The 27,394-nt window shown below is 44.6% G+C and overlaps 1 protein-coding gene across 2 annotated transcripts; it reads left to right on the plus strand.

Moving 5' to 3' along the window:
• The first annotated feature begins 387 nt into the window (after nucleotides 1-387).
• nol6 (nucleolar protein 6 (RNA-associated)) lies at nucleotides 388-25,729 on the plus strand. Of its 2 annotated transcripts, none has more exons than XM_084177175.1 (26): nucleotides 388-502; nucleotides 913-1,116; nucleotides 1,340-1,456; nucleotides 1,582-1,761; nucleotides 1,859-2,027; nucleotides 2,260-2,394; nucleotides 2,632-2,795; nucleotides 2,892-3,012; nucleotides 3,193-3,251; nucleotides 3,507-3,608; nucleotides 3,700-3,815; nucleotides 3,955-4,132; nucleotides 4,389-4,511; nucleotides 4,640-4,788; nucleotides 5,103-5,178; nucleotides 5,310-5,450; nucleotides 5,641-5,758; nucleotides 7,249-7,403; nucleotides 7,590-7,753; nucleotides 9,049-9,201; nucleotides 16,617-16,714; nucleotides 18,785-18,909; nucleotides 22,550-22,639; nucleotides 22,831-23,031; nucleotides 23,284-23,385; nucleotides 23,482-25,729. In XM_084177175.1, exons 1-26 carry the CDS (start codon nucleotides 479-481, stop codon nucleotides 23,629-23,631), a joined length of 3,414 nt encoding a protein of 1,137 aa, XP_084033301.1. In that variant the 5' UTR covers nucleotides 388-478; the 3' UTR covers nucleotides 23,632-25,729. The 2 variants fall into 2 exon arrangements, with proteins under 2 accessions (XP_084033301.1, XP_084033300.1); XM_084177174.1 differs by having other exon boundaries at nucleotides 412-502; nucleotides 7,249-7,427.
• The last annotated feature ends 1,665 nt before the right edge of the window (nucleotides 25,730-27,394 follow it).

A 27,394-nucleotide genomic window follows, 5' to 3' on the forward strand; every position in this document is an offset into this window, starting at 1 on the left:
CATGAATATACATCGCCATCTCGAGACAACTCTGATTATAGTGTTTTTTCTCAAAGTTGCAGGGATGTCAAGTGTCCTACTTATATCAGTACACTCATAACTTAAGCATTACGAAACTTCTATTCGATCAAATAAACCTCACGTAGCAAATAAACCATACATTTTTTGTTGACCAAATTTGACCCTCATCGACCTCCATACTTGCTTGGCGAAAAAAGGCCACCTGCTGGAGGGAGATAGGTTTTCCGCTCAGTTGGGCCTCTCTCTGCATCAACCCGTATATGCTCATGCAACGCATCTTGAGTTAAATGGGCGGAGTTACACGGAAATTAGCCAATCATAAGACACTTTTGTGTGTCGTATGCGCTAGGGTTTAACTGATCCTGTCCCCACGTGAGAATTGTGCCGACAACTAGAAGTTGTCATATGCATGGCATTGAAACTATTGCTTATTGAACAACCAGTTAAGAAATAAAAGATGAAAGCAACAGCTGAGGAGCAGGTAACTTACAATATATAGTGATTACTTTTTATTTTTATCATGAGGCAATGACAGCTAGTACTAGTAACTAGCTGCCAGCTAACTAACGTTAGCATCGCATTACATGTGTACTGTAAACACTTAATGTGTGGCTAATGGTAACATTAGCTAGCTAGCGTAGGCTATTTGCTTAGTATTACATATAGTATTTAGCGAGCTATAGTATTTGAAAGGTTGTTGGAATTTGAGTTATGACGAGTATCTGTAGCTAGTCCAACTTATTTAGCTAACTATAACTAGCCCTTGCCTTTTATATCCACCATCTAGCTAATTTGATGCTAATCGCTAGTTACCTTGCTAGCTAGATCTCGCACCACAACATAATCAATCATATGTGTGTTAACGTTACACATGTTTCTCACGTTTCAAAGATAGAGCAATCAGAGTCTTTTCACGATGAGGAAGATGAGGGCCCGACCAGGGCCAAAAGGGGTAAGCCCGAGGTGGTCCAGGACGGGTTCCTCCGTCCGGTGAAGCTGTCGCGCGGTGAGCTCTACAAACCTCCCACCGCAGATGAACTGAACCAGCTCAAGGAGGCCGAGAGCCTGTTCCACTGCAGCCTGCTCAAGATGCAGGTGAGACGGGGGTTATGTATGGGTGGGGTTCGGTGGTTAATTCACAAATCAATGGCTTTCAAGAACATTGACATTGTGTGTGTGTACATACACGCCTACATTCCAGTATTTCTGATGAAGGGGGGACCACACGGTCACTTTGCAACATGACAGCTGTCTCAATGGACCTATGCATGCATATACATTTGTTAATCTCCCTCGGTCTCCTTGCCATTGCCAACAGATGGAGGAGCTGCTGAAGGAGGTTGCCTTGAGTGAGCACAGGAAGCAGCTGATTGACTCTTTCATCCAGAATGTCACTGAGCAGCTCCAGACTGTACCACAGACTCCTGAAGTGGAGGTATGTCAGTGATACTGTGGGTCCAGGGGATTAGAAATAATGTCAACTTGTTGTATTTGGTCTGGCCTCAATGATCTCCAAAATGTTTTTCAATGTTATTGATCTCTCTTTCGCCCTTTCCCCAGCTAAGTGACTTGTCATGGTTGTCAGGAGGCGTGAAGGTCCCCTTTGTCTTGGTGCCAAAGGCAGCCAAGGGCAAGTTTCACATGGCACCGCCCATATCTGTTACCATCATGGGCAGCTACCCACTGGGCACCTGCACCAAACCAGGCATCTCAGTTGATCTGGCAGTCGCTATTCCTGCTGTACGTAACGCCAAACTATTCACTCTGAACAATAAGAGTAATAATTTGGTCGTACAACAGTAATAACAACATGCGTCTATTCATGTTTTTTTTCCAGGATGTCCTGCACCCTAAAGATGCCCTAAACCAGAAGTACCCACGGAAGAGGGCGCTTTACCTGGCAGGACTGGCACAACATCTTGCCGCCTCTCCCGCCATCGGGGCCATGCGGTACTCATGTCTCCATGGCAACCGCCTCCGCCCCCTCCTGTTGCTCTCCCCTCCAGGTACCTAGCATCTGTTACAGAAGGTTGGGACAGCAACGGTTGGTTCATTCTAGGGCCAATTGTTGTAGGGCTTAAACCTTTCATTTCACAGTTTTCCTTAACTCAAAGCCTAGCATGGTTGGATTTAGCATGCAACCCATATGGTTGTCGGCAAGCACCTATCCAGCACCTATTCACAACATATTGTTTTGTGTGTGTCAATGATGATTCAATGAAATGGCCCCTTTTCCAGGCAAAGACTCCTCCAGCTTCACCTTGCGACTCCACGCCTGCCCTCCACCGGGTTTCTTCAAGCCCAGCCGCTTCCACCCCCAGAGGAACAACATCCGCACCGACTGGTACACTGGCCTGGGGAGCTCTCAGCCAGGTGAGGGCCTCAACTCCAAGCCAAGCAGCTTCGATATATTGTTTCCTAAAATACAGGTCCCTTCTGATTTTAGAATATTAATGAAAAACCGATTGTTAAAAGGGATGAAGGTTCCTTGTTGGGGGAGATAGTACACTAACCTGAATTACAGCTGTGCACTGGAGAGATACTTCACATTTAAATCAGACTGAAGTCTATGTTCTCATCCATTCCTTTTCTGTCTGTATGTTTGTGTAGAGACGAGTGAGCCGCCCACTCCCCACTACAACAGCTCTGTTCTTGGGGACATGCTCCCCAGGGCCCACCTGCAGTTCCTGACCGCTGTGAGCTCCCAGTGCACCGCCTTTGCAGAGGGAGTGGCCCTGCTCAAAGTGTGGCTCAGACAGAGGGAGCTGGACCAGGTATGGGCCCCTGTACCACCACCCGCTCCCTCTCTATCATGAGTTTTACCAGGCTGAATGAACCCAGTGCTTAAACTACTCTCTCTCCTCCCACAGGGCGCAGGGTGTTTCAGTGGTTTCCTGGGCTCCATGCTTCTGGCCTACCTCCTCTCCTCCCACAGAGTCAGCAACACCATGACAGCCTACCAGCTGCTCCGCAACAGCCTGCACTTCCTGGGTAAGACGCATGAGGTCTCATCTCCTACCTGTCTGTCTACTCCTACTGTTGGAGTAACATCGCATGTACCATAAATACCGTACCTGGTGTTATTGAAAAGTGTGAGGCATTATATAGGTAATGTCATCACTACTCTGTTTTGAGCCGGTCTCATTGTCATCCCTTTCTTCTCAAACTCAGCTTTAACCGACCTGACGGAGAATGGAATTACCCTAGCCAAAGGCCCAGATTCAACAGCGGTGAGGCAGGACTAGTCCAAATGACATCATATGATGCAAAATGCGTCATACCGGCTATATTTCTGTATTTTGCATTTTATATCTTAAACTCGATTGCTGACATGCAAAACATTTTGGGATTTTATCAACAATGGACTAATGCAACAAATACCAGAAGCTAGTTTTTGGGGGAATCTTTTAATGGGGAAAGAGTGCTTTTCTATTTTTCACGTGTTCTTCCTTCTCCCCCTTGTTTTCTTTCGTTCCCTCCCTCAGCCCTCTCTCGCCGAGTTCCACACTGCTTTCCAGGTTGTTTTTGTTGACCCCTCTGGACACCTCAACATGTGTGCTGACATGACAGCCTGCACCTACAAACAGGTGAGCGCCCTGTGCCAAGGTGGCTTGAGATTTGTCTGGATGGCAGTAACATGCCCTCTGATTGGTTGACTGTACCTTGTTTGGCTCTCAGGTGCAGCACGAGGCTTCTCTGTCGCTGCAGTTTTGGGACGACCCCACCGTGGATGGATTCCATGCCTTACTCATGACCCCCAAACCCATGATCAGGACCAGTGACCACGTCTTCCAGTAAGGCCTTGTTCGGACACGCACTCTAGCGCACACACATTTATTATCCTCTCCTCTTGTATTAACTTTGACCCCCCCCCCATTATTTTTCCTCCCTCTTTCCTTCTCTCTCTTCTTCTGTGTGTCTGTCTGTCATCAGGCTGTGTGAGCTGGTGAAGCTGCAGTCCTGCTGTAAGAAGCTCAACCTCCTCAGTGAACTCATGGACCACAGTGGAAACTACGTCCTCACCGCGCTCCCGTTTATCCTCTCCCTCCTGCAACGAGGCCTGGGCCAAAGGGTCCGCCTCCTCACCCACTCACTGACCCCTGACCCTGAGGTGAGCATTCTCCTGCCTTCTTTGGTCTCCATATGTTAAATAATACTGAATGGTTTGTGTTCCTTTGTTTAACTGTGTAAAATGTGTGTGTGTGTGGTTGAGACGGGTTGTGTGTGTGTGTGTGTGTGTGTGTGTAATGCAGGTCTATTGACTGGGACGGACTGATCCAGTACATTTAAAGAGAACTGTTTACTTTGTAAGATTCATAGTGGGTAGTCTGGTTGGTGTGTGTAACGGTGTATGTTTGCTATGGCAGTGGCCGGTGGAGAGTGAAGCTCCGAAGCACAAGGCCCAGCCACCCCTGTCCTTTGGCCTGCTGCTCAACCCAGAACAGGCGGCCTCTGTACTGGAGAGAGGACCCCCAGCCGATAGCCCCAAGGTCTGTGTGTGTCTGTCTCTTTCTCTCTCCCTCTCTGTGTTTGTGGTAACTCTCAATACCATGTTTTCAAATGTGTCATCCAGTTGTGTGTGTGTGTCATTCTCACTGCTGTGTGTGTGTTTGTGCAGGCTGAGGAGTTCAGGCAGCTGTGGGGGTCTCGCTCTGAGCTGCGTCGGTTCCAGGACGGGGCCATCACGGAGGCTGTGGTGTGGGAGGGAGAGACTACCTGTCAGAAGAGACTGGTCCCACGCCAGCTCATCACACACCTGCTGCAGCTGTACGTACCTCACCACTCCTAAGCACAGATTTAGGATCAGATCAGCCTACCTCCAATCTTAACCATAACCATTTGTGGGATGAAGAAAGATCTGACCCTGAATCAGTGGTTAGGGACCACTACCCTCTCCTACACTGGAGGGAAGGAGTAGGCTGTATGTTGTGGAAATACAATTGAGCTGTTCATCAAAATGCCTGCTTCCACGCAAAGCCTCTGAGAACTTTCCACCATCTTTGCCTTGTATGATGTACTGTTAGTTGTATGGGAAGTTCTGTTAGAAGCAGGTCTGAGAGGCTCCTTTCTCTTCTCCTCAGTCATGCAGATATACCAGAATCCTGTGTGAGATACATTGGAGGGATGCTGGATGATGTCATCAAAGTGGGACGCGAGGTAGTTCTGAGATTTTTTTTGTAGTAGTGCATTTTACCAGCAGAGTGCTGCTGTGTGGGTTGACGACACCCTCCATCCAAACTTTGACATCTGAAATCTGTTAAAACTCTGTGTGTGTGTGTGTTCCCCAGGTGTGCAGTACGGGTGAGGAGGAGAGTCTGAAGGTGGTTCAGTCATATGATGACCTAAGCAGGAAGCTGTGGAGGCTGAAGGGGCTGCCCCTATCCATCACCTCAGTGCAGGGTGCCCACCCAGCCCTGCGCTACACCCAGGTAACCCCCCTAGCTACTGGACCCTACCTAGACCCCCCCCCCAAAAAAAAACGTAGCAACATTCTTACCAATTGTTGTTTGTTTCAGGTAGGTCACTTCCTCCAGCTCCATGCATCAGACGTTAAGTAGCGAGTTGGAGATGGTCCATAATTTCAATGTTTGATTTGTGCTTTCTTCTTCCACCACACAGGTGTTCCCCCCAGTGCCCCTGAAGCTGGACTTCTCGTTCTTTGACAGAGAGCAGTTGTCCCGGTCACTGGTGCCCCAGGAGGTCAAACCTTGCCCTGTGTACATCACCCCTGTCAAAGGTACCGCTCACCATTTCTTGTCTGCCCCACCAGTGGGAGTGCGTGCGTGCACCAGTGGGTGTGCACGCATCAGTGCCTTGCGTTCATGTGTTGCACTTACGATGCTACCTGCCTTATGTACGTGCCACAATGTGGCGAGATTGGCCTTTTCTAGGCCTAGTTGTTACTGAAATTAGGGTTCATACATTCTCGTCAACACAATGTGCCACAGTGAGGCGGCATTGTATTTGCGATATGGATAGAATATAAATGATTCCGTTATGGTTGACTTTCCCATCAACCACAACCATGCCTGTTGCTTGCAGCCTACCATTTAGGATTATAATCCAACTCAATATGCAGGTTAATGCTCAACATGCTTCAATGAACGCACACAGTAAGCAGGCAATAAAACAATCTCAACCTTCTTATAAAACGTTTATTTTGGAAGCACTAAAACTCTATGATGGCATGGGACTCAAGGCGTTAACTCCGCATGTCGACAAATGAACAAAGAGCATAGCATTGCATTTCTTTAAATACAAACAAATTACTTCCTGAGTGCAATAAGATGATAAATATTGAATAACAAAAACAACATTGAGAGAGAGAACCTTCAGGCCTTGTGGATTTACAGTACTTGCAGTTGCTGCATGCTATACCAAAATAGGACAGTTAAAAAGGGCAAAGAGTGTAGCCAATAACACACAAGCAAAAAATATAACTAAACAATTCAATACAGCAATAAGGAGGTGTGGTATATGGCCAATATCTTTGAAGGCCTTCTTTTCCACCGTGTGGAAGGAAACCATTTATTTCGCTATGTATTTGGTAAAAGCGTCTGTTCACTTCTTCCACCGGGTGCTGTGCTTTTTGTATTTAGCTAGTTAAAAAAAAAAAAAATATATAATTGTCAGCTGTGATATAGATGGGGTTGGCCCCAGTGCTTTTGGCCTCGAGGCGTGCATAGTTCAGAGGCTGGTGTACCCTGAGGTAGGAGCGCAGATTTTATGTATTGCCGCCTTTTGCTGTTATTGCCTCCGGTCAAATCTAGCAGATTACCTCTGTTAAATCCTTGGGTTCCTTTTCTCGTTGGTTCTAAAGCTGAAATGTATCCAAAAAGGGACAGTGGCATTTTTTGTCTGACACCAGATCATCTGCCATTTTCACTCCTCTTCTTCTCCCTCTCTCTTATCTAACTAAAGGTAGAAGAGGTCACGTGACCCCAAAAGTTAGTATGCTGTATGACCCCTCCCACTCCATGTCAAGAGATGTGTAATTTGATCCCCTCACACATTGTTGTGATGTGATTTAGCAAACAGCGGCAATTCTTTTTTTTGAAAAACCAGACCAATGGTACCGTCAAATATCCCTGTATACTGCCCAAACCTAGTGGGTACCATACAGACCTAATAGAAATGTTTTGTTGTGGATCCAGAGAAGGTATGCTATTTTTTGGTAGTGTGTGTTTTCTACTATGAGCCCTTCTCTCTTGCCTCCTCCTGTTGTAGTGATCTGCCACATGGAGGGCAGTGGGAAGTGGCCTCATGACAGAGTGGCCATCCGCCACATTAAAGCAGCCTTCCACATCAGCCTGGGAGAACTGTTAACCCAACACCACCGCTACCCATGCCAGCCCAGTCCCACACACCTGGACGTGTGGAAGGTAGAGGCCCTGCTCTCTCTGTGGGTGGGTGGGTGGGATGGTAGATTATGTTTATTCATGACACACACTTTGTGACTACTGCAGATGTCAAATGGGCTATATAAAATAGATTTAATTGAATTTGACTGGTATAGGGAAGCACTGTTATCAGACATCTTGACTAACAGTGTGTGTGTGTGTGTGCAGGATGGCTTGGCGTTTAGGATCCAGGTAGCGTACCACCGGGAGCCTCAGGTCCTGAGGGAGAGTGTTAGTCCAGAGGGGCTGCTCATCGTCAGGGACAACGAGGAGGCTCAGGCCCTGGAGATGGCCACCATGCATCGGCCCCTACTCACCAGCACCCTGCACGGGTCAGACACTAGCTTTACACTGGAGCTCTCCTTCTATCAGATAACATTACCTTTACACTGGAGCTCTCTCTCTTTCAGCTAACATTACCTTTACACTGGGGCTCTCCTATCAGATAACATGACCTTTACACTGGAGCGCTCTCTCTTTCAGCTAACATTACCTTTACACTGGAGCTCTCTCTCTTTCAGCTAACATTACCTTTACACTGGAGCTCTCTCTCTTTCAGCTAACATTACCTTTACACTGGAGCTCTCTCTTTCAGCTAACATTACCTTTACACTGGAGCTCTCTCTCTTTCAGCTAACATTACCTTTACACTGGAGCTCTCTCTCTTTCAGCTAACATTACCTTTACACTGGAGCTCTCTCTCTTTCAGCTAACATTACCTTTACACTGGAGCTCTCTCTCTTTCAGCTAACATTACCTTTACACTGGAGCTCTCTCTCTTTCAGCTAACATTACCTTTACACTGGAGCTCTCTCTCTTTCAGCTAACATTACCTTTACACTGGAGCTCTCTCTCTTTCAGCTAACATTACCTTTACACTGGAGCTCTCTCTCTTTCAGCTAACATTAACTTTACACTGGAGCTCTCTCTCTTTCAGCTAACATGACCTTTTACACTGGAGCTCTCTCTCTTTCAGCTAACATGACCTTTTACACTGGAGCTCCCTCTCTTTCAGCTAACATGACCTTTTACACTGGAGCTCTCTCTCTTTCAGCTAACATGACCTTTTACACTGGAGCTCCCTCTCTTTCAGCTAACATGACCTTTACACTGGAGCTCTCTCTCTTTCAGCTAACATGACCTTTTACACTGGAGCTCCCTCTCTTTCAGCTAACATGACCTTTACACTGGAGCTCTCTCTCTTTCAGCTAACTACCTTTACACTGGAGCTCTCTCTCTTTCAGCTAACATTACCTTTACACTGGAGCTCTCTCTCTTTCAGCTAACATGACCTTTTACACTGGAGCTCCCTCTCTTTCAGCTAACATGACCTTTTACACTGGAGCTCCCTCTCTTTCAGCTAACATTACCTTTTACACTGGAGCTCTCTCTCTTTCAGCTAACATGACCTTTACACTGGAGCTCTCTCTCTTTCACCTAACATGAACTTTACACTGGAGCTCTCTCTCTTTCAGCTAACATGACCTTTACACTGGAGCTCTCTCTTTTTCAGCTAACATTACCTTTTACACTGGAGCTCTCTCTCTTTCAGCTAACACTATAGCTTTACACATTCTCTCTCAAACAGACACACATATCCTAATGTCTCTGTGGTTGTGTGTTCTAGGCTCCAGCAGCTCCACCCATGTTTCGGGGCGGTGTGTCGCCTGGCCAAGCGCTGGCTGGGAGCGCAGCTCTTTAGCGATGACATCACAGAGGACACTGCTGACCTGCTGGTGGCGTCCCTCTTCCTGCAGCCGGCCCCCTTCACTCCTCCAGGGTAACTAGCTACCTACTGCTCATATCCCTCTCTCTCTCACTCATTCTATTCTCACCTTCCTGTACCACATGACTGACACAACCCCTCCCTCTCAAATTCTTTGTGGGTTTGTGTAATCTGAGGGAAATATGTGTCTCTAATATGCTCATACATTTGGAAGGAGGTTAGGAAGTGCAGCACAATTTTGTGGGCAGTGGGAACGTAGCCTGTCTTCTCTTGAGAGCCAGGTCTGTCTACGGCGGCCTCTCTCAATAGCAAGGCTATGCTCACTGAGTCTTTACCATAGCTTTCCTTAATTTTGGGTCAGTCACAGTGCTCAGGTATTCTGCCACAGTGTGCTCTCGGTTTAGGGCCAAATAGGTTAATTCTTTCCAATGTGTCAAGTAAATATCTTTTTGTTTTCTCATGATTTGGTTGGGTCTAATTGTGTTGCTGTTCTGTGGCTCTGTGGGGTCTGTTTGTGTTTGAACAGAGCCCCAGGACCAGCTTGCTTAGGGGACTCTTCTCCAGGTTAATCTCTCTGTAGGTGATGGCTTTGTGATGGAAGGTTTGAGAATCGCTTCCTTTTAGGTGGTTGTAGAATTGAACTGCTCTTTTCTGGATTTGGTTAATTAGCGTGTATCGGCCTAATTCTGCCCTGCATGCATTATTTGGTGTTCTTGTACACGGAGGACATTTTTGCAGAATTCTGCATGCAGATTCTCAATTTGGTGTTTGTCCTATTTTGTGAATTCTTGGTTGGTGAGCGGACCCCAGACCTCACAACCATAAAGGGCAATGGGTTTTATAACTGATTCAAGTATTTTTTGCCAGATCATACAGTGTTTTCCATTAGTGTTGTCCGGCCGTCGGCTAATCATCCGGATACAGACTCATTTTCAGCCGGCTACTTATTCCACTTCATATTAACTAGGCTACTGTTCATTTAGAAGTTTCAATATAATAATAATAATAATAATAATATGCCATTTAGCAGACGCTTTTATCCAAAGCGACTTAGTCATGCGTGCATACATTTTTGTGTATGGGTGGTCCCGGGGATCGAACCCACTACCTTGGCGTTACAAGCGCCGTGCTCTACCAGTTGAGCTACATAGGACCACGATATGATATGCATCTTCTAGCGATCTATTGATAGGACAGGCGCCTGTCGGTCACAAAGCGAGCGATGACAGGGAAACGCAGGCGGTCTGTCCCGCCTCCTGGTACAATGTGTGCGCGCGCTGTGGTTGGTTGAAGTTTAATATCTTTACACGGAGGAGGGAGAGAGCATGATGCTTGTGAATTTGCACGTCCCATGTAATGTAAGTGGTAACATTGAGTTAGCCAAATTAATTGTTTTCTGGCACAGTCATTTATTTTCTTTCACATCTTTCCTATAGCCAGCCACGCTATTTACTGTGCTTTGATTGACAACTGAACAGCAAGTGTTGACTAGTTAATAAAAGGTGTCAAACTGACTGAATAAATTCGATCTCCTATATGCAAAGATCCTAGAATCTATAGTCAACAAACAGTTACAATCTTTTCTTTCTGTTAACAGTATTTTTAGCCCCAATCAATCTGGTTTTAGATCTAAACACAGTACCACATCGGCCACTATGCTTGTTGTAAATGATATTGCAAATGCCTTAGATGATAGAAAGCACTGTGCTGCGTTGTTTGTAGATTTGTCAAAAGCTTTTGACACTGTAGACCATGCTATCCTTTTGAGTAAGCTGTCATCTATAGGACTGGGCACTGATGCCTGTCGATGGTTTTATGACTTTTAAAGATAGAACTCAGGCCGTCATAGTCGACGGGGTCAAGTCTGACCCCTTACAGTTACTTAAAGGGGTCCCTCAGGGTTCAATAATTGGCCCACTATTGTTCTCACTTTATATAAACAACATTGGTGATGATGTCAGATATTGTAAATTCCATTTATATGCAGATGACACAGTGATGTACTCTATTGCTCCAACAGCGGACCAAGCTTTAATGCAGTTGGAGACTGATTTTAGGATACTACAGGGGTCTCTTTTACAGCTTAAACTTGTTTTAAACGCTAAGAAAACAAATGTCATGTTTTTTTCTAGGTCTAAACTCTCAATTAGAAACACTTTTGTAATCACTAGCTTGGATGGTACTCAAATCAAACAGGTCTCTGTATATAAATACTTAGGGGTATGGTTAGATGATAGGCTTTCTTTTAAAAAACATGTTACTGAATTGGGAAAAAAGCTCAAATTCAAGATCGGGTTCCTTTACAGAAACAGGGCTTGTCTGTCCTCCGTAAATAGAAAACAAATTGTGCAGGCTACTTTTATGTCCGTTTTAGATTATGGTGATATTATCTATATGCATGCATCGGCAAACACATTAAAACCACTAGATGCTATTTACCATTGTGCACTCAGGTTTATCACAGGTGATAGTTACAAAACTCATCACTGTATCCTATATCAACATGTGGGTTGGGCCTCTCTATCTGTGAGGCGAGAGCAACATGCTCTCTTGTTTATTTATAAAGCACTTATTTTAAAACTACCTCCATATATATCATCATTAATTTCCACTAGATATACTAATTTTAAAACCAGATCACAGATGTGGATTACATTAGAGACTTATGTGGTCTCCACAGAGTTGGGTAGGACTGCCTTCAGTTCCTTTGCACCTTATTTATGGAACAAACTGCAGATCCAACTTAAGTTAGACACTCTGGTGTCCCTTGCCCATTTTAAAAATGTTATGGAGGATCAATATGACGTTGTCTGTGATTGTTTCTGTTGAATTGTGTTTTTGTTTTGTATGTTTGAAATGTTCTTGTCTGTATGTCTAAAACTGTACATGTCAACATGTTTACACAGGGCACAGCCGTAAAAGAGATCCAGGTCTCTTTTACCCTGTTAAAATAAAGATTAAAAAAAAAAATATATATATATATCCCTTTACCATTAATAAATCATGCAGCGTGGTTATACTGTATGTCCATGGTATCGGGACACATTTCCAAGGTTTCCTATCCTAGGATGTCGGGGCTTGCCAGACAGTGACGCTAAAGTGAGTGACTCTGGTCTCGTCAGTCAGTGTAGCCTACCGAATCGCATCGGTGAGAGCGCTGTTAATTTGGCTACCTAATTTGCATAGGCTACTGGTAGGCCTAGGCTTTATCTGCAGATAAATTATATATTTTTTCAAATTAAGATGGTGGTCACTGCAGGAACAATAGGTAGTGGAGAGCCTCATTCTGGTCCAAATATGATGATTAGCGTCCTCACGGAATCCAGGTATTAAAATGGAATTCAACAATATATAAAAAAAATACCATAGTAGGGAATCGACTAAATGTATTGAAAATTCATTAATTTGCCCAAGTTTATCATAAGACATGAACAGAATGCATCAGTGATTTGTATTTCCTGCAACTTTCTGAAGAGGCAAGGAGAATGTGTGTGTGTGCAGTGCACTTGTCTAACACTTTGTGTAGCACTGTAGCCTTTGGCGATGATGCTAGTGAAAACGTCTTCTGGTATCTTTCCCAAAAACCTTCTCAATTAAATGTTAACTACAAAGTAGCATATGCTTACCTGGTAGAATAGCATGATTATTTTAATCAATCCAGTGGGTATTTGTTTAACAAACTCTACCATCACATGTGCCCTACAAAAACACAGCTAAACACCAGTTTCTTGCTTGGTGCGCACTTGAATTAAAGGGTAACTTCACCCAAAAATCTACATTTTTCATATTTTCCCAGACCTCAAAAATGTCCTGATGTGGTTTAAAAGATCAAATTTGGTTGTTTTTGCTATTATAAAAGTGTGATTTTTGAGAGCAAAAATACAGAGAACAATGAGCCAGATGTTTCACCGGATGTACAGTACCAGTCAAAAGTTTGGACACACCTACTCATTCAAGGGTTTTTCTTTATTTTTACTATTTTCTACATTGTAGAATAATAGTGAAGACATCAAAACTATGAAATAACACATATGGAATCATGTAGTAACCAAAAAAGTGTTAAACAAATCAAAATATATTTTAGATTCTTCAAAGTAGCCACCCTTTGCCTTGGTGACAGCTTTGCACACTATTGGCATTCTCTCAACCAGCTTCATGAGGAATGCTTTTCCAACAGTCTTGAAGGAGTTCCCACATATGCTGAGCACTTGTTGGCTGCTTTTCCTTCACTCTGCGGTCCAACTCATCCCAAACCATCTCAATTGGGTTGTGGTCGGGTGATTGTGGAGGCCAGGTCATGCAGCACTCCATCACTCTCCTTCTTGGTCAAATAGCCCTTACACAGCCTGGAGGTGTCCTGTTGACAAATGATAGTCCCACTGAGCCCAAACCAGATGGTATGGCGTATCTCTGCAGAATGCTGTGGTAGCCATGCTGATTAAGTGTGCCTTGAATTCTAAATAAATCACTGACAGTGTCACCAGCAAAGCACCATAACACCACCTCCTCCATGCTTCATAGTGGGAAAGACGCATGCGGAGATCATCTGTTCACCTACTCTGCTTCTCACAAAGACACGGCGATTGGAACCAAGAATCTTAAATTTGAGACCAAAGACCAAAGGACGGATTTCCACTGGTCTAATGTCAATTGCTCGTGTTTCTTGGCCCAAGCAAGTCTCTTTTTATTGGTGTCCTTTAGTAGTGGTTTCTTTGCAGCAATTCGACCATGAAGGCCTGATTCACACAGTCTCCTCTGAACAGTTGATGTTGAGATGTCTGTTACTTGAACTCTGTGAAGCATTTATTTGAGCTGCAATTTCTGAGGCTGGTAACTCTAATGAACTTATCCTCTGCAGCAGAGGTAACTCTGGGTCTTCCTTTTCTGTGGCGGTCCTCATGAGAGCCAGTTTCATCATAGCGTTTGATGGTTTTTGCGACTGCACTTGAAGAAACTTTCAAAGTTCTTGAAATGTTCCGTATTGACTGACCTTCATGTCTTAAAGTAATGATGGACTGTCATTACTCTTTGATGATTTGAACTGTTCTTGCCATAATGCGGAATTGTTTTTTTACCAAATAGGGCTATCTTCTGTATACCACCCCAACCTTGTCACAACACAACTGATTTGGCTCAAACGCATTAAGAAGGAAAGAAATTCCACAAATTAACTTTTAACAAGGCACACCTGTTAATTGAAATGCATTCCAGGTGACTACCTCATGAAGCTGGTTGAGAGAATGCCAAGAGTGTGCAAAGCTGTCATCAAGGCAAAGGGTGGATACTTTGAAGAATATCAAATATAAAATATATTTGTTTAACACTTCTTTGGTTACTACATGATTCCATATGTGTTATTTCATAGTTTTGATGTCTAAACTATTATTCTACAATGTAGAAAATAGTCAAAATAAAATAAAAACCCTGGAATTAGTAGGTGTCCAAACTTTTTACTGGAACTGTATAAATCGGAAATATCCAGTTGGCATTTCCACTCACCATCAAATACAGTGCATTCAGAATGTATTCAGACCCTTTGACGTTTTACAAATTTTTAATATGCCATTTAGCAGACGCTTTTATCCAAAGCGACTTAGTCATGCGTGCATACATTTTTACGTATGGGTGGTCCTGGGGATCGAACCCACTAACCTGGCGTTAAATCAAATCAAATCAAATCGGCGTTACAAGCGCCATGCTCTACCAGTTGAGCTACAGAGGACCACATTTTGTTACGTTATTCTAAAATGGATCAAATATTTTTTGCCCTCATCAATCTACACACACTATCCCATAATCACAAAGCGAAAACAGGTTTTTAGAAATGTTTGCAAATGTATTACAAATAGAAAACAGAAATACCTTATTTATATAAGTATTCAGACCCTTTGCTATGAGACTCAAAATTGAGCTCAGGTGCATCCTGTTTCCATTGATCATCCTTGATGTTTCTACAACTTGATTGGAGTCCACCTGTGGTAAATTCAATTGATTGGACATGATTTGGAAAGGCACACACCTGTCTATATAAGGTCCCTCAGTTGACTGTGCATGTCAGAGCAAAAACCAAGCAATGAGGTCGAAGGAATTGTCCGTAGAGTTCCGAGACAGGATTGTGTCGAGGCACAGATCTGGGGAAGGGTACCAAAACATTTCTGCAGCTTTGAGGTTCCCCAAGAACACAGTGGCCTCCATCATTCTTAAATGGAAGAAGTTTGGAACCACGAAGACTCTTCCTAGAGCTGGCCACCCGGCCAAACTGAGCAATCGGGGGAGAAGGGCCTTGGTCAGGGAGGTAACCAAGAACCCAATGGTCTCTCTGACAGAGCTCCAGAGTTCCTCTTTGGAGATGGGAGAACCTTCCAGAAGGACAACTATCTCTGCAGCACTCCACCAATCAGGCATTTATGGTAGTGTGGCCAGACGGAAGCCACTCCTCAGTAAAAGGCACATGACAGTCCGCTTGGAGTTTGCCAAAAGGCACCTAAAGGACTCTCAGACCATGAGAAACAAGATTCTCTGGGCCGATGAAACCAAGATTGAACTCTTTGGCCTGAATGCCAAACGTCACGTCTGGAGGAAACCTGGCACCATCCCTACGGTCAAGCATGGTGGTGGCAGCATCATGCTGTGGGCCAGTGACCCCTTGACTTTTTCCAAATGTTGTTACATTACAGCCTTATTCTAAAATTGATTAAATTGTTTATAATTGTTCTACACACAATACCCCATAATGACAAACGAAAAACAACTTTTTTTAAAATAAATATCACAAGCAGCATACAACTGAGCTGAATGTTTGGAAATGACAAGTTCACTTTCTCATTCATATCCTAAAAATGCATATCAGGTACAAGTGCGCTGTTTAGCTCCCATTTGAAGGCTGGGGGTCATTTAGGATGTCTTCTAATGCGGATCACTAAAATATCCTAATGATTTATGATCACGCTTCCTCATTTCAAGTATTACATCGACACTATACCAAAGATGGTTTGGTATGGTTTAGAAACTTGGCAACCAAGCTCGATTTATCAGTGTAGCCTGTTGCCGCCTGGACTTATTGAAATATCTTCATGCCTAGAAAAAAAAACCTCCAGGTTTCCGTCAATTTATTGAAAAATAATAATAATTACAGGGGACTAATCTAATCCTGTCTGAATCGTCCTCTGGAATAGCGGACATTCTGGGGTAATAAATACATAACCAACGTTCTCTAGTAATTCTATTCCCATGCGAATAGGGCTTTTAATAGCTTATTCTAAGATTTGTTATTGGTCATGTTTGTCCTTTGATAAAAAGATTGGAGAAGTGGTTTATCCATCTCTCTGTTTCTTGCGCTCGCTCTCTCCTCTGTCTCTCTCTCTTCCTGTCTCTCCTCTCTCTTGCTCTCTCTCGCTCACTTTCTCTCCTCTCTCTTTTGCTCTCACTTTTTTCTCTCTTCCTCTCTCACTTTCTCTCTCCTCTCTCAGGTCTCCTCAGGTAGGTTTCCTTCGCTTCCTCCACCTGCTCTCCTCCTTCGATTGGAGAAACAACCCCCTGGTGGTCAACCTCAACAGCCAGCTCACCGGTGAGCACACACACAATGTGGATGTACAGTTGAAGTAGGAGGTTTACATACACTTAGGTTGGAGTCATTAACTTGTTTTTCAACCACTCCACAAATTTCTTGTTAACAAACTAAAGTTTTGACATTACTCTGTGCATGACACAAGTAATTTTTCCAACAATGGTTTACAGACAGATTATTTCACTTATAATTCACTGTATCACAATTCCAGTGGGTCAGAAGTTTAAATACATTAAGTTGACTGTACTTTTTAAACAGCTTGGAAAATTCCAGAAAATGATGTCATGGCTTTAGAAACTTCTGATAGGCTAATTGACATCATTTGAGTCAATTGGAGGTGTACCTGTGGATGTATTTCAAGGCCTACTTTCAAACTCAGTGCCTCTTTGCTTGACATCATGGAAAAATCAAAAGAAATCAGCCAAGACCTCAGAAAACAATTGTTACAACCTCCACAAGTCTGTTTCATCCTTGGGAGCAATTACCAATCACCTGAATGTACCACGTTCATCTGTACAAACAATAGTATGCAAGTATAAACACCATGGGACCACGCATCCGCCATACCGCTCAGGAAGGAGACCCATTCTGTCTCCTAGAGATGAACATACTTTGGTGCGAAAAGTGCAAATAAATCCCAGAACAACAGCAAGGGACCTTGTGAAGATGCTAGAGGAAACAGGTACAAAAGTATCTATATCCACAGTAAAACAAGTCCTATATCGACATAACCTGAACGGCCGCTCAGCAAGGAAGAAGCCACTGCTCCAAAACCGCCATAAAAAAGCCAGACTACGGTTTGCAACTGCACATGGGGACAAAGATCATACTTTTTGGAGAAATGTCCTCTGGTCTGATGAAACAAAAATAGAACTGTTTGGCCATAATGACCATCGTTATGTTTGGAGGAAAAAGGCGGTAGCTTGCAAGCCAAAGAACACCATCCCAACCGTGAAGGACAGGGGTGGCAGCATCATGCTGTGGGGGGTGCTTTTCTGCAGGAGGGACTGGTGCACTTCACAAAATAGATGGCATCATGAGGAAGGAAAATTATGTGGATATATTGAAGCAACATCTCAAGACATCAGTCAGGAAGTTAAAGCTTGGTCGCAAATGGGTCTTCCAAATGGACAATGACCCCAAGCATACTTCCAAAGTTGTGGCAAAATGGCTTAAGGACAACAAAGTCAAAGTATTGGAGTGCCATCACAAAGCCCTGACCTCAATCCTATAGAAGATTTGTGGGCAGAACTGAAGAAGCGTGTGCGAGCAAGGAGGCCTACAAACCTGACTCAGTTACACCAGCTCTGTCAGGAGGAATGGGCCAAAATTCACCCAACTTATTGTGGGAAGCTTGTGGAAGGCTACCCAAAACGTTTAACCCAAGTTAAACAATTTAAAGGCAATGCTACCAAATACTAATTGTGTATGTAAACTTCTGACCCACTGGGAATGTGATGAAAGAAATAAAAGCTGAAATAAATAATTCTCTGTACTATTATTCTGACTTTTCACATTAAAATAAAGTGGTGATCCTAACTGACATAAGACAGGGAATATTTACTAAGATTAAATGTCAGGAATTGTGAAAAACTGAGTTTAAATGTATTTGGTTAAGGTGTATATAATCTTCCGACTTCAACTGTATATTGTATCATACACAACTATGTTCATCTTATCATACTCATGCAGCAGTATATAAAGACCCCATAACGTCTCTCTCTCTCCTTCCCTCTGTCCTGTCTGCTCTCTTTCTCTCCCTCTCTCCTTCCCCTCCTGCTCTCCTTCCCTCTGTCCTGTCCACTCTCTCTCCTACCCCTCTCTCTCTCTCCCTCCCTCTGTGCTGTCCATTCTCCTTCCCTCTGTCCTGTCCACTCTCTCTCCTGCCCCCCTCTCTCTATCCCTCCCTCTGTGCTGTCCATTCTCCTTCCCTCTGTCCTGTCCACTCTCTCTCCTACCCCTCTCTCTCTCTCTCTCCCTCCCTCTGTGCTGTCCTCTCCTTCCCTCTGTCCTGTCTAATCTCTCTCTTTCCCTCTCTCCTCCCGTCTGTCCTGTCATCATCTTCTGTAGCTGCTGACTACACTGAGATCAAGAATGACTTCATAGCCTCCAGAGAGTCTCTGCCTGTTATGTTCATGGCCACGCCCAACGACAAGAAACTGTCCATTTGGACCAAGCAGGCTCCCTCTGTGCAGGTCAGAACACACACACAGTACATTCACCAGTATGTCACATCCAATATCATTTTATTTGTGCAGCACATTGTACACAGCATAGGAACATAAGAGGCACAAACAGAAACAGAGTTTGAAAAAAAAAAAATGGTTAGAATTCAAACTTTTCAAATGACTCTCACACTGTCTAGGACAGGCCATGTTCTTGCCAGTATCTGTATATTAAACAGCATAGTGAATATAATAGCAGAGGTGCCATCATAAACAGCGGAGCAGAAATGAATTGCACGTTCTTGGTATTCGGCAGTCACACAGTTTCCGATCCTTGGACCCTTCCTCAAAGCACACAGCTCTCCTGCATCACATTGTTGAAAGATCCACTCATACCGTTATCAATATTACTGCTTAGTAAAATGTTTTTTTAAATGGTAAAAGTCTAAATGCCTGTAGAAATGACTGGTGTCGTATTGCACTCACCATAGGCAGCTGACTGTGTTTATTTCCTTGATACGGACCGCTGTTGCTTTTTAACCTTTCAAGCACCTCTTGTAAATCACTCATCTGTAATGCCATACACATTCAGTTTGTCATGTTATGACAACAATACAATAATTATATTACATTAATTCAAAATGGCCATAAGAACATTTTGCCTGACTGCTTTCTTTTTCATTTATGGTGTTATAGACAAATACAATGGATATGGCTTAAATATTATCAGGAATAATATGATCAAAAAGTGAATGTAACGCTCACCAGTTTATTTTTATTTTTTATCCCTGTCCACTTCTGGAAGGAAATCAGTTGAAGATCTTGTTTTCATGTCCGCTGTTTGACAGAGTGTGTTGAGAAATACGGCAGCACACAGTAAAATGGGGAGGAGGTAGAGCCGGCAGATTTGCAATCTTCTCATGTCGCTTCCCCTTCCACTTAAACCACTGGATTACAGCTCCAACTAGCTGCTCTCTAGACCTGACAGGTTTTTATGTGTCTCTCAAAGAACTTTGAATTCATTAGGCCTAATGCGTGACGTGCAGAATAACTAAAATGTCATGTGACTGAGAAAATCGTGTGCGTTTGCGGCATCTGTCACGTCACTTTCACATTGTTGGCAAAGGTGCAGTTCATTTTGAATCACTGCAGTGTTCCAGCTGTGAATGGGACCAAAACAAAGATTTGAAGCACGAAGGCTGCGGGGTAGCTGGTAGAATGATTCTATGTCCAAGGACACTGCACTTTTCACTTGCCAATCAAATTATTAATCAAGAGGCTGAGCTGAGCACATTTTGATAGAACAGCTTATAATTGTGCTCAGCGCACATGTTTTTACAGCCCAATGTTCTCCCCAAGATTCCCGTCCTTGAAAATGTACCAGATCTTTCTGATGAAGTCTGGTGTTAAGCCAACAGAGAGAGTAGACATAGCGATTCAATAGAACTCAGAAACTGTCCTTAGTTGACTCATTCACAATATTGCCGCTATTGCGGCTGTTAAACGACAGGTGAGGATAGTTCCGAATGAGGAGGTAAAAAATATACACTGCTCAAAAAAATAAAGGGAACACTTAAACAACACAAAATGTAACTCCAAGTCAATCACACTTCTGTGAAATCAAACTGTCCACTTAGGAAGCAACACTGATTGACAATAAATGTCACATTCTGTTGTGCAAATGGAATAGACAACAGGTGGAAATTATAGGCAATTAGCAAGACACCCCCAATAAAGAAGTGGTTCTGTAGGTGGTGACCACAGACCACTTCTCAGTTCCTATGCTTCCTGGCTGATGTTTTGGTCACTTTTGAATGCTGGCGGTGCTTTCACTCGTGGTAGCATGAGACGGAGTCTACAACCCACACAAGTGGCTCAGGTAGTGCAGCTCATCCAGGATGGCACATCAATGCGAGCTGTGGCAAGAAGGTTTGCTGTGTCTGTCAGCGTAGTGTCCAGAGCATGGAGGCGCTACCAGGAGACAGGCCAGTACATCAGGAGACGTGGAGGAGGCCGTAGGAGGGCAACAACCCAGCAGCAGGACCGCTACCTCCGCCTTTGTGCAAGGAGGAGCAGGAGGAGCACTGCCAGAGCCCTGCAAAATGACCTCCAGCAGGCCACAAATGTGCATGTGTCTGCTCAAACAGACTCCATGAGGGTGGTATGAGGGCCTGACGTACACAGGTGGGGGTTGTGCTTACAGCCCCCACCTTTGGCATTTGCCAGAGAACACCAAGATTGGCAAATTCGCCACTGGCGCCCTGTGCTCTTCACAGATGAAAGCAGGTTCACACTGGGCACATGTGACAGAGTCTGGAGACGCCGTGGAGAATGTTCTGCTGCCTGCAACATCCTCCAGCATGACCGGTTTGGCGGTGGGTCAGTCATGGTGTGGGGTGGCATTTCTTTGGGGGGCCGCACAGCCCTCCATGTGCTCGCCAGAGGTAGCCTGACTGCCATTAGGTACCGAGATGAGATCCTAAGACCCCTTGTGAGACCATATGCTTCCTCCTAATGCAAGACAATGCTAGACCTCATGTGGCTGGAGTGTGTCAGCAGTTCCTGCAAGAGGAAGGCATTGATGCTATGGACCGCCCGTTCCCCAGACCTGAATCCAATTGAGCACATCTGGGACATCATGTCTCGCTCCATCCACCAACGCCACGTTGCACCACAGACTGTCCAGGAGTTGGTGGATGCTTTAGTCCAGGTCTGGGAGGAGATCCCTCAGGAGACCATCCGCCACCTCATCAGGAGCATGCCCAGGTGTTGTAGGTCATACATGCACGTGGAGGCCACACACACTACTGAGCCTCATTTTGACTTGTTTTAAGGACATTACATCAAAGTTGGATCAGCCTGTAGTGTGGTTTTCCACTTTAATTTTGAGGGTGACTCCAAATCCAGACCTCCATGGGTTGATAAATTTGATTTCCATTGATAATTTTTGTGTGATTTTGTTCTAAGCACATTCAACTATGTAAATAAAAAAGTATTTAATAAGATTATTTCATTCATTCAGATCTAGGATGTGTTGTTTAAGTGTTCCCTTTATTTTTTTGAGCAGCGTATTTCCTTCTATTTATTAATGTTTGTAATGTATTTGTTGTTGTATTTTACCCCCTTTTTCTCCCCAATTGCGATCTTGTCTCAGCGCTGCAACTCCCCAATGGGCTCGGGAGAGGCAAAGTTTGAGTCATGCGTCCTCCGAAACATGACCCGCCTAACCGTGCTTCTTAACACCCGCCCGCTTAACCCGGAAGCCAGCCGCACCAACGTGTCGGAGGAAACACTATTCAACTGACGACCGAAGTCAGCCTGCAGGCGCCCGGCCCGCCACATGGAGTCGCTAGAGCGCAATGAGCCAAGTAAAGCCCCGACGGCCAAACCCTCCCCTAACCCGGACGCTGAGCCAATTGTGCGCCGCCCTATGTGACTCCTGGTCACGACCGGTTATGACACAGCCTGGGATCGAACCCGGGTCTGTAGTGACGCCTCAAGCACTGCGATGCAGTGCCTTGCGCCACTCGTGAGGCCCTAAACATATATGTCTTTACGGACACAACAAACAAGGGTTTGGTAGGTTCACGCTCACTATGCTGGGCCGTATGTAGGTGTGGGGTATAAATGTGTGTTATTGAGGGGGGTGTGCGTCTCCCTGTGTGCTCAGATGCTGCAGCGTGTGGTGATGGTGGCTGCAGAGAGCCTGAAGATCCTGGAACCTCAGCTGATGGACACCAGCCAGATACAGGACGTCAGGGTCAGTCACTCTCTCTCACTCACACACACACACACACACTTAAAACTACTACATGCATAATTGTATGTTTTTCTTAATTTCCCCAAAATTATTGCATTGTCAAACCTACTTTTTTTGTAATACACCATTCCATCATTATCACTCCTTCTCCTCATTTTCCTCTGTTCTCTCCTTTGTGTACACACACACAGGTGGCCATGCGGCCTCCATTGGATGCCTATGATGTCCTGATCCACCTAAGCCCCAAGCAGGTCCCCTTACTGGGCCAGGCAGTGGACCCGCCTCATGCTACCTTCAGCAGGGGCATCCTGGCTGGCAGCGTAGCCAACACTGGAGGGGCGCTACCCGTCATCGACTTCAACCCCGTCACCCACTACCTGGCAGAGATCAGAGTAAGTACTTGTGTGGTGCTCAGGTGCTCAATGGACTCTGGCTTGCTGCTTTTCTATAGAAGCAAAAATACAATGTCTGTGGTTTTTTTTTTTGACGTGCAGTTTGCCATTTATTTCTAGTGGCCTCGTGCAGCCAGGTCTATTGCCTTGTGTATGTAGGTTTCAGACCATGTAGTTCTTGTCATTTTGGTACTTGACTCAAGTGGGTAAATGGCTTTCTGTTTTAAACCTGTGTCTGCCCATATTTCACAGGATGCATTTAGAGACCTGGCTCTGTTCTTCTATGACCCCTACGGCGGCACTGTGATCGCGGTGCTATGGAAACCCAAAGCCTTCAGCCCACTGCCGTTCAAGGTAAAGACCGGAAATCACAGAACACGTCTTTCTTTCCCTCTATTTGCTTATTCATTTATTTTCCCCCCTGGTCATGTGTGTGTCCCTCTGGAACAGACCTCCCAGATGGTGGCTCGTCGTGTGGAGGTGAATGGGGAGGAGGTTCACACTGTCCCCAACGTGGAGGCCATCCTGGAGGACTTCAGGGTCATGGGCCAGGGCCTGGTGAAGTCGGTGGAGCCAAGGACGGAGAGATGGGTGGTGTAGTGTAGACTGAGGTCACACACCCCCACACACACGTACCATGATCATATTCTAACTACACAATCACGTTCGATTTTAAATGGATTCCCCATAGCCAGCAACCTTTTGTAGTGCGAAGGTTGCATGTTCAAATCTCATTACGGACAACTTTAACATTTTAGCTAACTAGCAACTTTGCAACTACTTACTACTTTTTTAGCTACTTTGCAACTAAACTCAGCAAAAAAGAAACGTCCTCTCACTGTCAACTGCGTTTATTTTCAGCAAACTTAACGTGTAAATATTTGTATGAACATAAGATTCAACAACTGAGACATAAACTGAACAAGTTCCACAGACATGTGACTAACAGAAATTGAATAATGTGTCTGAACAAAGGGGGGAGGTCAAAAGTAACAGTATCTGGTGTGGCCACCAGCTGCATTAAGTACTGCAGTGCATCTCCTCCTCATGGACTGCACCAGATTTGCCAGTCCTTGCTGTGAAATGTTACCCCACTCTTCCACCAAGGCACCTGCAAGTTCCCGGACATTTCTGGGGGAAATGGCCCTAGCCCTCACCCTCCGATCCAACTGGTCCCAGACGTGCTCAATGGGATTGAGATCCGGGCTCTTCGCTGGCCATGGCAGAACACTGACATTCCTGTCTTGCAGGAAATCACGCACAGAACGAGCAGTATGGCTGGTGGCATTGTCATGCTGGAGGGTCATGTCAGGATGAGCCTGCAGGAAGGGTACCACATGATGTCTTCCCTGTAACGCACAGCGTTGAGATTGCCTGCAATGATAACAAGCTCAGTCCGATGATGCTGTGACACACCGCCCCAGACCATGACGGACCCTCCACCTCCAAATCGATCCCGCTCCAGAGTACAGGCCACGTTGTAACGCTCATTCCTTCGACGATAAACGCGAATCCGACCATCACCCCTGGTGAGACAAAACCGCGACTCGTCAGTGAAGAGCACTTTTTGCCAGTCCTGTCTAGTCCAGCGACGGTGGGTTTGTGCCCATAGGCGACGTTGTTGCCGGTGATGTCTGGTGAGGACCTGCCTTACAACAGGCCTACAAGCCCTCAGTCCAGCCTCTCTCAGCCTATTGCGGACAGTCTGAGCACTGATGGAGGGATTGTGCGTTCCTGGTGTAACTTGGGCAGTTGATGTTGCCATCTTGTACCTGTCCCGCAGGTGTGATGTTTGGATGTACCGATCCTGTGCAGGTGTTGTTACACGTGGTCTGCCACTGCGAGGACGATCAGCTCTCCGTCCTGTCTCCCTGTAGCGCTGTCTTAGGCATCTCACAGTACGGACATTGCAATTTATTGCCCTGGCCACATCTGCAGTCCTCATGCCTCCTTGCAGCATGCCTAAGGCATGTTCACGCAGATGAGCAGGGAGCCTGGCAATCTTTCTTTTGGTGTTTTCCAGAGTCAGTAGGAATGCCTCTTTAGTGTCCTAAGTTTTCATAACTGTGACCTTAATTGCCTACCGTCTGTAAGCTGTTAGTGTCTTAACGACCGTTCCACAGGTTCATTTAATTAATTAATTGTTTATGGTTCATTGAACAAGCATGGGAAACGGTGTTTAAACCCTTTACAATGAAGATCGGTGAAGTTATTTGGATTTTTACGAATTATCTTTGAAAGACAGGGTCCTGAAAAAGGGACGTTTCTTTTTTTGCTGAGATTACTTAGCATGTTAGCTAACCTTAACCCTTTAACCTAACTCCTAACATTAGCAACCTAGCTAACGTTAGCCACAACAATTTGGAAATTGTAACATATATGTATTGCAAATTTGTAACATATTGTACAAATTGCAATTCATAACATATCATACGAAATGGATGATGGACATCAACAAATAAATGCATACCATACGAAATGTAACATCATACTAAATGGCGGGAGTCAATTTACTTTTACTATGTTATGTTTACCCCTGAGTCCAGCTTGAACACTTATATTCATTGTATATCTAATTATGTGATAAACACAAGTCATGGAGATTTACTGGGTAGGAGAAATGTTGTAAGAAACTAAACCCATGTCTTTGTTTTTGCTGGTCCTTTACCCTGTCTCATAAACTATTATTCTCAACCGCGTAGGTGTCTGTGTTACTGTTTTCATCTGGGAGGGTAAATACAGACATTGTGATGCGGTAGCAGTGAACTGTTTCTACAGTATTCCCCTTGGTGTAAAAGCAGTCTAGTTGAGATGATGTATCCTGACCAACAGGGGGCGGTTCACCCTGTCCATGAAAGCATGCCATAAACTTAAAGGTGCTGCATGGGCAATCTGCGTCTGCATTGGCCGTGCAGCATTTACGGTGATAAGGCCTCTGCAGAAGTCAGGGCATTCATACGTATTGTGCTTCGCAGAGCTGTTGTGAAGGAAGTGAGTTTGTGTTTATACAGGACCTCCTGCCCTCATCTTCCGTCAACTAATCATGTCTATATGGAGGCCTCCGCATTGTTACAAACATTTGAGAGGCATGCCTGAGCATGACAGACTAGGCTACATCCTCGCCTGCTTCTGGGAAGAAACCTGGGGACACATGAGTAACATGAAGTGTCATTACTCTGGCTGTTTGGGTGTAACGATAACCATCCAAATCCTGTAAAAGCAGGTTCTCACTGGTTTCGTAATCACAGCTGACAAGTATCGCCTCTGCGGTACATTTTTGAGAACTTGAAATGGGTAAGAAAAAATAAAATACAATTGCAAAACAAAAGAAAAAGCTAACACTTTGCATAACTTAGTTACACATAATAATAATAATATGCCATTTAGCAGACGCTTTTATCCAAAGCGACTTACAGTCATGCGTGCATACATTTTTTTGTTTTGTTTTTTGTGTATGGGTGGTCCCGGGGATCGAACCCACTACCTTGGCGTTACAAGCGCCGTGCTCTACCAGCTGAGCTACAGAGGACCATCATAGTGAATGGAAATAAAGGATAAATAACACAAGTGTTTGCCTTTTTTTTATGAACCTCTTACCTATTTTCAATATGCACAATCTCAAACACTTACAGCATACAGAGAGGGAAAAAGTATTTGATCCCCTGCTGATTTTGTACGTTTGCCCACTGACAAAGAAATGATCCGTCTATAATTTTAATGGTAGGTTTATTTGAACAGTGAGAGACAGAATAACAACAAAAAAATCCAGCAAAACGCACGTCAAAAATGTTATAAATTGATTTGAATTTTAATGAGGGAAATAACTATTTAACCCCCTCTCAATCAGAACGATTTCTGGCTCCCAGGTGTCTTTTATACAGGTAACGAGCTGAGATTAGGAGCACACTCTTAAAGGGAGTGCTCCTAATCTCACTTTGTTACCTGTATAAAAGACACGTGTCCACAGAAGCAATCAATCAATCAATCAGATTCCAAACTCTCCACCATGGTCAAGACCAAAGAGCTCTCCAAGGATGTCAGGGAAAAGATTGTAGACCTACACAAGGCTGGAATGGGCTACAAGACCATCACCAAGCAGCTTGGTGAGAAGGTGACAACAGTTGGTGCGATTATTCGCAAATGGAAGAAACACAAAATAACTGTCAATCTCCCTCGGCCTGGGCCTCCATGCAAGATCTCACCTCGTGGAGTTGCAATGATCATGAGAATGGTGAGGAATCAGCCCAGACCTACATGGGAGGATATTGTCAATGATCTCAAGGCAGCTGGGACCATAGTCACTAAGAAAACAATTGGTAACACACTACGCCGTGAAGGACTGAAATCCTGCAGCGCCCGCAAG

This window comes from Coregonus lavaretus (genome assembly GCF_964263955.1).
Source record: "Coregonus lavaretus genome assembly, chromosome: 14".
In the NCBI taxonomy this organism is placed as follows: Eukaryota; Metazoa; Chordata; class Actinopteri; order Salmoniformes; family Salmonidae; genus Coregonus; species Coregonus lavaretus.